The sequence below is a fragment of the Taurulus bubalis genome, assembly GCF_910589615.1.
Source record: "Taurulus bubalis genome assembly, chromosome: 16".
NCBI lineage: Eukaryota > Metazoa > Chordata > Actinopteri > Perciformes > Cottidae > Taurulus > Taurulus bubalis.
The window spans coordinates 14,395,775-14,407,623 of record NC_136604.1 but is presented as its reverse complement, the minus strand read 5'-3'; the positions used below and the strand labels follow the sequence as shown (position 1 = coordinate 14,407,623).

Genomic DNA, 11,849 nt, shown 5'->3' with positions numbered 1-11,849 from the left:
ATGCCTGTGATGAAGGGATTATTAGCGCCGCAGAACACGTTTCTGGACACTATAGCCACACGGTTTGATGGCACTCGTAAGTTTGCTTTTACTTATTTCTTTATTTTAAACACTCGGATCTTTTTTGCAGGTATATTTTGGTTTAAGTTTTCGACTGCCAGGTATCCTCTGGTGTGTAAACGGACTGCAACCCAATTTCCTGGAGAACCTTGAGCAGATTAAAAGCCTAACGCAAACATCCAAGAAAGATCTCGATTTGTTGTTCTTGTTGTAAATGGTCTAGACAGCAGGGTGGGTACCAGATTATCTCATGTCCGTTTGCTTTTGGCTGAGACAGACTTTAACTTCTCGGTTACTCAAAATCGTTTCATGTCTCAGGACCAGACAGAGAGGTGAGCCGGAGACGCTCCCACCACAATTAGCCGGCTGAGTCTGTCGCTGTCCCTGGTGCTGAAAACTCAGCACCAGGGACAGCGACAAAAGAGATAACTGGACGCTCACGCAGGCTCCAAGCCAAACATCACACATTTGACAACTTGCTCACAAGTTGCAGCCTGTGCCATTTATTTGAGGCACATATTTGTGAACACACCTAAATAAATCCAACTTTCCCACACATGATTTTTCCTCCCCGTGAAGTTAACCTTTATTAGCTCTGCTCTTTGGCTCGACAAGTCCTGCGGCGAGTACGGTCTTCCTCCCGCCGGTCTGCAACCAGCAGTCGCATTTATCAAAATTAATTGGTCGACGGTGGCTTTACAGCAGGTCTTTCCCTGGGCTGAGGCAGGGAGGCTACACCGAGGCATTTCTAAACGACAACTTGTGTCTGAACTCTGGCCTTTTTATCTTCGTAGACTTTTTTCTTAATGATCATTTTCTCTGTGAGGATTCTTAGAAATAAGCAATGTTTCACAGCTCGTTTGTGTTTAGTTAAGCTGAGCTGCTCTGCATTCATTCTCCAGGCCTAAACCTCTCTCCCTGCTCAGTTTGAATTCATGTTCAGGCTTTTCAGGCTGAACATGAGGTAGCTTAGGCATGCAATGTTTTCAATTGTTTGCTTTTGCGTTTCATTATGTTATGATGTACCAGTAAGCTTGCAACTAACTATTATGATCATCATTTATATTTTGTCAATACACTGATTATTTGTTTGGTCTGGAAACAGTGAAAAATAACCATTAGTTTTGTTTAGTTTTGTCTAACCATCAGTCGAAAACGTATAAGATACTTATTTTAGTGTTAAAACAAAAGTAAAAGCTACAAATGTTCACACCAGAGAACTTGACACCAGTGAATCTTTGGCAATTGATTGTCAAATTATTTGCAGCTTAATGTTTCAACCAGCACACTAACGGTATGTGCTATGCCATTATTGGTGTTTAAAATTTGCACTAAAAAGCCACTACAACCTTTTCAAACACACTTCTGTCTGTGTAGTACCAATATGTTTCACTTATTTTTAAATTCCTAATCATAGACATCAGGGATAATAATACATATTGCATTTAGTGGCTCGTTCCAACCCAAACTCACCACCTGACCCCTCTTTTTGGGACATTCTCCATCTTGTCTGGTACGTTCATACCTCTCAGTGAGGCATTATAATAACCACAGACATCCACCCTCATTTCAGTACCCATATCTGCAGGTTGAGCACCACTGTATGAGTAAGAGCAGGCTATATGTCGAGTAGCAACAAACAGCAGCTCTCTTCTAACACTAGCGAATAGGAGTGCTACTGTACAGCGCAAATGGGTTGTCCTTGAGCTGTGAAGTAGAGGAAATTAACGTTGGATTTTAACTGCAAGATAAGACAAACTGGAGGCAGCAGAGCCCGACTGGACAAATTGATTCTGGTGGCCTGGTCAGGAGCAACTATAAGAAACACACTGGGTTCACTGCTATGTGATCCCTTTGACGTCATCCAAAGCCCGGGCAGGCAGGTGGGACCTGGAAACAGTGTATGATAAATGGATGAAAGTGAAAGTTGGCAAACCTTTGACTTGATTTGTACTCGTTGAAAAGTGCTCCTTTTTTGTACATTCAAAGGTGGCCTTTCACATGGATTAAACTTTTTCAGAGTGGTTTCCATGCTCACAGGTTTATCTCAATAAATCCAGGTGTTGAAAGCATAAAATGGCTTTAAATCATTTTCTTAATATTTCAACAGCATCCCACAGATGACTTTGGCCAAGTTACTGTTTATTTTGAACAAAGTCATCTCACAATTCCTTTTATGACTTTTCAAAAGGGCAACAGTGTGTGTGTGTGTGTGTGTGTGTGTGTGTGTGTGTGTGTGTGTGTGTGTGTGTGTGTGTGTGTGTGTGTGTGTGTGTGTGTGTGTGTGTGTGTGTGTGTTTGTCGACTTATCGGTTGACAGACACAAACACCTCTAAGGATCGGTGTGTCCCTGTTTGCCTGTAGCGTAATTGAACAACAGAATCTGTCTGTTACTCTGGACTCTGATGGCTGTGTGAGAGTGCTGTGACAACTTCTGTCATCACTATAACAGTTTGCCATCCAGGTGAATAATATTACCACCTGTCCATCACTGGAGCAGCAAGCTACTCATTACAATCACACATATTGTCACTTAGCCCATAGATTTGAAGCAAGTGTACATTTAGGGCTGAAACTAACAAATATTATCATTAGCGATTCAAATTGTTTAAAAAAAAAGCTTTTCCAAAGATTAAGTCAATTTATTTATGGTTGTTATGTTCAACAGTCCCAAACCCAAAGAGATTCAGTTCAATATCATAGAAGACCAAGGAAACCAGCAATTATTCAATACTTAGAAGCTGGAACTTGTGAATTGATGGCATTTTAGTTAAAAAGTGACTACATTGTTGCCCATTAATTAAACAAACAACTAATAGTTGCAGCTCTGCATAATTTTTTTAACACAGTTAATATGAACATCATGTCAATTTTTTCTAAAATCAATTAAGATTGAAAGTATTACATTATGTTCCCCTTTTTCAAGTAGGAGTAAATATTTTGAGTACCTTAATGGGCCTTCGGTCATATTGTGGAAGAAGTACTAAGATCTTTTACTTAAGTAAAAGCAGAGATACCATGTTAAAGTCCTGAATTCAAAATGTTACTTGAGTAGTTATTAGCAAAATGTATCAAAAGTAAAAGTACACATTATACTTTCTGAGTAGTGAGGTATAAATGAAAACAGAATGGTCAATAGTCAAGTAAGTACATCAAAACTGTACTTACTTAAGTACAACACTTGAATAAATGTACTTAGTTATGCCACCACTGCTTATCATTGGAGTGCATTTAAAATGGACCCATACATTTATACACGTAGCAAACTGTCACTTAACACCTCTAAACTGAAGCCATTGCTCCGGTCTCGTCACCAGTTCAGACTACTTGCTGACTTGCCTTTCTGTCAATGACGGCCTCCGTTGGAGCGATAGAGACAGTATTAAGCAAAAGGTTTGGTGGTAGAGTTGTAGCAGAGGGCTGTGTAAAGTCTCAGTGTGTGCCGCATGCTCACCAACCGCCACCATTTTTCCAGATTGCTATTTTCTAGCTCTCAGAACACAGTTCCACCTCCACGAGGTAATTACTGTCACAATCACTGATGCCTAGACTTAGAATAGCTGCGTGTTGAGTCGGTATGTTAAAGTGTGTATGTGAACGAAAGAGAGCGAGAGTGAGTGAGTGAGTGAGAGAGATATGCATGTATGTGTAAAGAAAGACACAGAGAAGGAATAGCAAGAAGAGAAATGGAAAGTGTGCAGCATTTCAGCACTTTGTTTAACTATGTTTGTGTGCGTGTGTGTGTGTGTGTGCTCAGCTGCCACTGTTTCTTTGGCATAAGGGTAGTTAAGTAGAAGTTCCTCTCCACTGACTAACTCTCTTTAAATGCAGCATCTAATTGAGCTGTTAAAAAGCAGCTGTGGGATCCCACATCGTGATTACCACTTGCTGCTAGGTGAGTGTTTAATAAAAAGTATTGCACACAGTAGAAAGGCTTCCACAACTTGCTGTCTCAAAGAAGACAGAGGATATATCGTTGTTGTCCCAATGGATCAGTCTCACCAGAAACTTTATGAGCTGGAGGAAGACCCAGGGAGCTAATTACTGAGTATAAAAGACCACAGACCAAATGCTGATGCACATATGCTTCACCTAGGTTTGTTAAAGTAGAGATAAGCTGGATGCTTTGTTGAGAATAGCCAGGATTACATATGTCAAAGTATCTAAAACATCAGCATCTCCTTAATTCCCTTAATAGACGCTTAGCACATTGTTATCTGATTATGCCAACTTGTGAAAAGGCAGGTCTAATGTTGTCCTCAGTTAGCGAATGACTGTGAAAGAAGTAATGGATGCAGTTATGAGCCTGTGAGGGAGTAATCAATCATCATTGACTGTAGTGCTGCAGGGTCCAGAAGGGGTCTCGCTTACCGGCAGTGGATTGGCAGTGCTTTTCCCATTTTCTCCAAAGCCCACTTAATATCAGGTAAAAAATAAGAAGGAGAGGATGAAGCTGTGCTGTATCCTGGTGGATGTAGAATACAGATGACCCCTTTTCTATGACATTGTATCAAAGTACTGCCATGGTGCCCACCAGAAAGTAGCACAGCAAAATGTATTCACACATCCTCGTGAAATAAGTGCTGCTGGAAGCTTGGTGACGCATAACATTATTAAGCTATAGCTGGTGAGCTAAATCGGTAACAGCCAGCTATCTTGCTTCACCAAGCTAAAGAGCTACCAATCGCCAAGCTAGCTAGCTCACATACTAACTGGAAAAAGTCAACACTGTTTATTTGAAAGGCATGCAGTATTTGTATGAATTATAATTTAGTCCATTATTAGGCCTGAATTAACATGATTTTTTCTCTCAACCACTATGGAGGAAGTGCAATACGCTGTAAATACATTATTATTATACATATTATTATTGTTGTCTTTTATCAACTTGTTAGCAAATAGTTGTCTGTTGACACATAAAGCAGACACTGCACTGAGGCTGCTCTGTTTTAGAGTTTGAGGAGAGAAATAACTGGTACTTTAGTTAAATGTTTCACCAAATAGTTGCTGACTTTGTCCTTTGTCCTTTGCTGAAAATAGCTGCCTGCTGCTCCAGCGTAAACACTTAAAGAACAACTACTTGCCTCAAGGGAACATGTTTTAACTTGTATTAATCATAACAAGGTTTCCTACAGCATCATGAGTTAAATGTCACATTAAAAGTAAGAAGATCCTGAGCATCTATATGAACTGTAATCTATATGAAATGTAAATTAGTGTTTTGAATTAATCGCGACCCAGCAGTATCCAGTGGCTTTGCTTTGAGAAAGCATTTTTTAAAGACAATACAGCCATCATCATCAGAACAGTAGTCAAAAGGTCGCTTAACGTTGAAACTTTCAGGATACATTCAATTTAAAGAGCTCTGATGTAAGACGTAAAATGGATTTAAATCGTTTTCTTAATATTTCAACAGCATCCCACAGCTGAGACAATACAGCCATCATCATCAGAACAGTAGTTAGAAGGTCGCTAAACGTGGTTATTACTGTGCAGTTAAAAGGTGCAGAGTAAATTGTCTGTTTCACCAAACCACTGGCACTTCTGTATGAGTGTCATCTAGTTAACGTGGACGTTCTGCCTTGTTAAGCCGCCTAATTAGCGAGATTCCGATCCTAATCGGCGCCTCTAATGGAGTGTCCAACACGATCGACAGACAGGGTTTCACCAGTGGGAGTCTTGGCGAAGTCAGACATTTTTAGACTCAGTACATTTTTCAAATGACAGGGTTGGGTTTTGTGAGAAAGCGAGAAGGAGGCTATGACAGACATTTTAAGAATGACAATGAAAGGTGAAAAAGATACTGACAAAGAGATGTAGATAAACAACATAAGAAAGCTGGCAGACGGGCATGCAAATGTCAGGAATGCACTGGTGTAATGTTTCAATTGGTGAGAGCCTGGGGGACTGTGTGAGAAAACGCCACAGAAATGATTAAGGCTGTGGATTTGTCTAATGATTTTCTCTTCAGTTTCATGGTGTGAGAGGATTACCACTGAATGGCTCTCTGAATGTGTGTAACTTGTCCTATTACTGTGTCACTTCCAAATGTGTGTAATCTCTGACATTATACACAATACAATTTGCTGATAAAGTCCAGAGACTTTGCTGTGCAACATTAATTGAATAACAGTGTTGATTAGATTCCGTATACAAGACACTGTACAGTTGCAACCTTGGCTGCTATGGTGTGTGTCAGTGGTTACTATGGAAACTCTAGAGTGACTTTTTTTGTGGTTATGTGACTGCTTTGTAGTGGTTGTAGTGAGAGGCTGCCATGAATTCTGACAAAGAGGTGAAGGGGTCTCTCCATCCATCTCTCCACTTCCCTGACAATTTTTGCCACACTCAATCTCCATCTTTCATCATTCCACTTCTCATGGCTCCATCTCACCCCATCACCTCGTGTCCCCCTCCCACTCTCATCTGTCTCCCTCTGTATATTTCTCAGTCTCCCCTTCTCTTCCCCTGACCCTCTCCCACTCCTCATCGTTCACTCTCTCACCTGCGTTGCAATCCATTCCCCCCTGCTGTGTCTCTGTCAGTTTCTCTGGTTCCCTCTCTCTCTCTTTCTATTACTCCAGTGCTTCATTATGTTTGCTCACCCATCATATGACTTGTTGTGCTGTAAATAGCTCAGTGGTTACTTTGGGTGTTGTCACAGGGCTGTCTGGGAGCTGGTGAATGTGCATGTGGAGCATTTGTGAGTGAGTTTAAAACCACAAATCTGGGACAAAGCAGTGTGTACACAAGGTAATAAACACACACCTCTCCCTCGATGTTCTATCTGTTTCGGAGCGTGTAGTGAAGAAATGTACCTGATGGTGCAAATGCTGCCTTAGATTTTCTTCTGACCTACCTAGTTATTGTAGAACTGACCTTCTGAGAAAGTAAACTCCAACAAGTCCTCCGATCTAAAACACATTGTCATTGGTTTTTGTGTGTTCTTTCATTGTTGTTGGGATACAAGAGTCCTACTTAGGCATAGTGAGTAAAGTGGTAACATCAGTATGCCAACATGCTCACAATGACAACGTTAAAACCTTTACATACCGGCGGCGTGTTTTTCGTGCGATAAATGCACACGTCACTCTATTTCAATCAGGAGAGACTTGTTCCGAACTCACAATAATTTTATTACGTTGGATCACAATGAATAGTGCAAAGTCTTTGGCGATCGGACTCTATCCTGAACCAGGATAAACAAGGGGCAGTGACTCTGAGTTCTGACCCGGCAGAATCCCCCTGGAGTCCAGACACTGGTGGTGGTGAAGAAGGGAGTTGCTGTCCTCCCGTGATGTGAGGAGTTGACTACCTGCTGCCTGTAGGTGACTGGGGTGGAGGAGGGCCGCATTCGTTTCCGAACTGAAATGACAGCTGACAGCAGCAGAGCAGAGCACACCTTTAAAGTTTGACAGCAACAATATGATTGGCTTAGCGACACAGTGACACATCTGGTTGGTTGCTTACACGTGGACGTCCCCACGTGTAAGCAAACAATTACATTAAACACTATATTACTACACTATGGTGTGCAAAACAGGGAGGCCCAAACTCTTGTAGCTCTAGACTAGAAGACAGAGTTCACCATAAGACAGATTCATTGACCAAATTGTATGCCAACACACACAATAGTTGTCACGATACGGTGGATCAACTGACTGAGAGACTGAGAGAACGATCATTACCATCCCCAAAGCCTTGCAGCTAGCTTGGCTAAAAACTACTTGATTAATATTTAAAAAACATTGTTGGCCATAAAAGATACAGATGCTTGTAGAAGGCATGATGCCAGCTGAGATGCTATAACAACTTCTTCCTGTACTTCTTCCTGTCAGTACTTTGTCACAAAGGGTGACTTGCCAGGAAGACTTCAACATCTTGTATTTTGTGTTAACAGCTAATACTGTTTAAACATAACTCTACAAACCACTAAAATTAATGCATTTTGAGAAGAGGAAACAGCACTCTTGCTGGTGTTTTGATGGAATAATGACCCATGAAATGATCTTGTATTAGTAGCTTACATAAACCACTTGTTCACCAACAATTACACACCGCTTATGTTGACTTTTATTGCATTAGAAGGCTCCGTAACCATCTCTCTTCTTGTTCTCTTTCTTCTCTCCCTGCCCTCTTTTCTCCTCTGCCCTTTCTCTCTCTTTCTTTGTCTCAGTCTTTCTTTCTCCGCTCCCCCTCTTGTGTCCCTGTGGGGTTCCTCCAGCAGCTGTCATGCAATAGTGTGAGCATGAGGGGAGGTGATATATGGGCTTCTACACCAGAGCAATTAGCCAAACAAAATACAGAATGGAGAGACGATACAGGAGAGAAAGGGGAGGTGATGAAGAGGTTGAGACCGAAGAGAGAAGATCCAGAGGAGAGAAAAAAAGAAACAAAAGAGAGACAAAGGGGAGGTGGTGGAGTGGTTGACAGTGAGATGAAATCTCAAAACGACTCAAATAGAGATGATTCAGACTTTCCCTTTAACATAGTTTCAGGTGCAGAGGAGAGATAGTACAAGTACACAGATGATGCTCTTGGAGAGGTGTCGAGGAAAAGGTGAACTTGGCCAAAAAATGAAGGAAATAAATGGATCGGGGAGAAGAAGGATAGTTTGGTGGAATTTCAAGGGTAGAGAGGAGATGAAGAGTAATTAGGTGGAGAGATCCAAAACATTAGGAGGGACATAAAGAACAGCGGGGAGGGAAGGAAAGATGAGTAAAGGACAGAGGGAGTGATTGAGAGAAAAGAGGAATATAGCGAGGGATGGAAACAAGGGAGCAACGGTAGGAATATAGAGGGCTGGGAAAGGTGAGAAGCGGGACGCAATGCTGGTGTATTTGCAAAAAGAGGAAGGGAAAGAGCCAAAGTAGGACAGTTGGAGGAAGGAGACAAAAAAGTTGGAGAAAAAGATAGATGAGGTAATTTGAAGGAAAGGATAAAGCAAAAATGACATCATAACAAACAAGTATTCAAACAAGAGGTCCTGAAACTTAAATCTGTAGGCTATACTTTTTAAAGAAAATACAAATACACAGCTAGGTTCCATGAGGTCCGTGTAGGAGTGGTTGATTTGATTGACAGTGATCTGTCAACATAAGCAACAACCCCACAGTTAACATTACACGTTGATTTAAAAGTTGCTGAATCTTGATTGCTGCGTGGTTGCTGGATTGCTCACCTTTTTCCAATGAAATCCTAAAAAGCAATGAGGAAGAAAAGACAACACAAGTGAAATAACCATAATGGTTGCAACTTTTATCAAAGTTTAATATTCACATAATACCCCATCACTCATAAAAGAAGCCTGAATCTTTTTTTAGGGTCTTTGAAATCCGCAATGAACCTTCAGATCAGCCTTAATATTCTTGTTTTTCTTGATTGACGTCCTGGTTTTAACTCATGGAACCATGTTAAAGTGTTAAATCACTATAACACATTCATCTGCAATATGGAGGTGTAGTTATACAGTATGTCCGTCTACTTACTTGGTTGCAATGTGTCTTTGTGTAAAACAACAAGTTTTCAGGTGAGGACAGTGTATTTTGCTTGCATGTCTATTTATGTAGTCAGCGTACATTTGATAATCTGCATCACAAAACAAGATATAAGACACCTTTCCTCATGAATTAAGTACCCTCAAACAATGCACTGCACATATGTCAATTATATCCAACCAAAGTAGTCCACTCTCAAACACAGTTGTATATTTTTATTGTAAACATGCGTTTTCCGTCAACACCATCCTCGAGTGCTCGAGGGAGCTGCCACCAGTCGGTGTCTCTCTTGCTTACCGAGCCTGAGGGGCCTCAAGTGTGACAGCCGGTTCCAATGTTGAGACCCACTCCGACCATCTGTCTGGGCCATGCAGTCAGAGTATAACTGCTGACATGACGTTCTCGTGTTGCATCACTGGCAATGCAGTTTTTTTCATCTGTGTTGATTTCAAAAACATTGTTAAAACATAACTACAGTTAATTACGACTTGGGTTTTATTTTCATAACTTCCTGTTGGTGATTTTAAGACTGCATAACAGTAAACTGCTGAGCGAATCCAGAAACGTCCACGCTGAAAGGGAATCGGATGGAACAAGAATGAGTAGTGAGACAATCAGACCTCCAGCGTAGCCAAATTATTTATAAGAGAAAATGGGAGGTGAGCTATTAAATAATTACCTTAACTGTCTATTGGAAACATCTATCAGTCGCAGAGTTTCTCTGTGCAGTGAAGGATTATCACCAACATTAAATCCTTTTTTTTTTTTTAGAATTTGGAACTATCTTTTAAAGAATGGGTCTGGTTATAACCTTTATATAATTTATTAATATCAACTAATCTCAGGAAAATACATTTATCCAACTCACATTTTATGCCTGATATTATTTCTTTGAGCCACTATTGTTGTCCAAAATCTTTAAAACAAGACGTAAGTAAGCCACGCCTTGTGTATGTAACTTCAAATACACAATGTACTTGTGTTTGAGTAACGTTTGCAAACAACTACAGTTTCTCAGCTGCATATGAGCAAATTCAGCATTTTTAAGTAACTAAAGTATATTTTTCTGAGCCATTTTTAAGGATGTACGCCTTCAGAAACAAATTAACTTGGAGCTGAGAGCCAGAGACAGGCCAGCAAAGTCAGAAATGATTTGGAGAAGGAATGATGCATTGTGGCTTTTGGTCCTTTCATAGCATTTTGTTGACACTGTAGACAAGGGACATTATGTATGGCGAGCCAAAAACCCCAGTTAGCCAAACTCGCAATGATGCGAGTGTAAGTAACAGAAATGATGAAGATAATACCCATGCTTTAATAAAACTCAATTATAATTTATTCGCAATTGCGTAATCCCTGGCTATTTTCTCTGGTCCCACATTCCTGACAGTGAGTGTCAGCAGGCGACAGAAGCAGTTGTTGATCGCTGAATGGGATAATAAAAAAGGACATGCTGCTCATTCCTCTTAAGGCACGCATGCAAGGGTTTCGTTCTCCGAGGTTGAATTCCCTGTTCAAATCTAAGGTGGTTTCCTTCAACAAAGCCTGACGTACAACATAAAACAATTGGGTTGGTGGGAAAAGGAATTATTGATGCAGAAAATTGATTTTGGTAATGAAATGTAATTGAAACAAGACACTTTGCAGAATGTCTCCAGCAATGATTATAAACAAGCTCACGCCACTTTGTGTTTTTCTGTATATGAGTGTGTGGCTTAATGGATGTGACTCAATTATTTACTGTGATTATACTAATATCTCAAAATCTATAAGGTAAAATCTGTTAATGCTGCATGTAGCTTTAAATATGTGTGTGTGTGTGTGTGTGCGTGTGTGTGTGTGTGTGTGTGTGTGTGTGTGTGTGTGTGTGTGTGTGTGTGTGTGTGGTTTGAGGGGCTAGTTTGAGCAGGTGCACACACCCACACACATTATAGAATCTGCCAAACCATAATGATCCACTGTCTTATATAATAGGCATTGTACTGTAAACATTAGCTGTCTATCAGCACAGCTCAGCATCATTCTGCGCTCCATTGGCACTGTGGGTGTTTGTTTGTGTGGATGGTTGAGTGTGTTTGTGTGCCATTATAGATGGATACAGGTATAAACAGCTGGTCCACTTCAACCGTGTATTTAGAGCTAGACACTAATAGTCTAATTAATTATGATCGACTTCAGCAGTAATGCAATTTTATCTTCACTGTCAGCACTCCAGCACATTCCCCATTGATTGTACACTCATATCATCTCACTCTTTTCTTTACTCTTATTTCTCCTTAACAAGTAACCTCT

The 11,849-nt window shown here is 40.6% G+C and overlaps 1 protein-coding gene across 1 annotated transcript in view; it reads left to right on the top strand.

Moving 5' to 3' along the window:
- kcnh8 (potassium voltage-gated channel, subfamily H (eag-related), member 8) overlaps nucleotides 1-11,849 on the top strand; it is a gene marked incomplete at both ends in the record, with an annotated part of 44,371 nt that continues 32,522 nt past the window's right edge. The window contains one exon of the mRNA XM_079231665.1: nucleotides 1-76. Coding sequence (XP_079087791.1) covers nucleotides 1-76 — 76 coding nt within the window. The remainder of the gene's footprint in view (nucleotides 77-11,849) is intronic.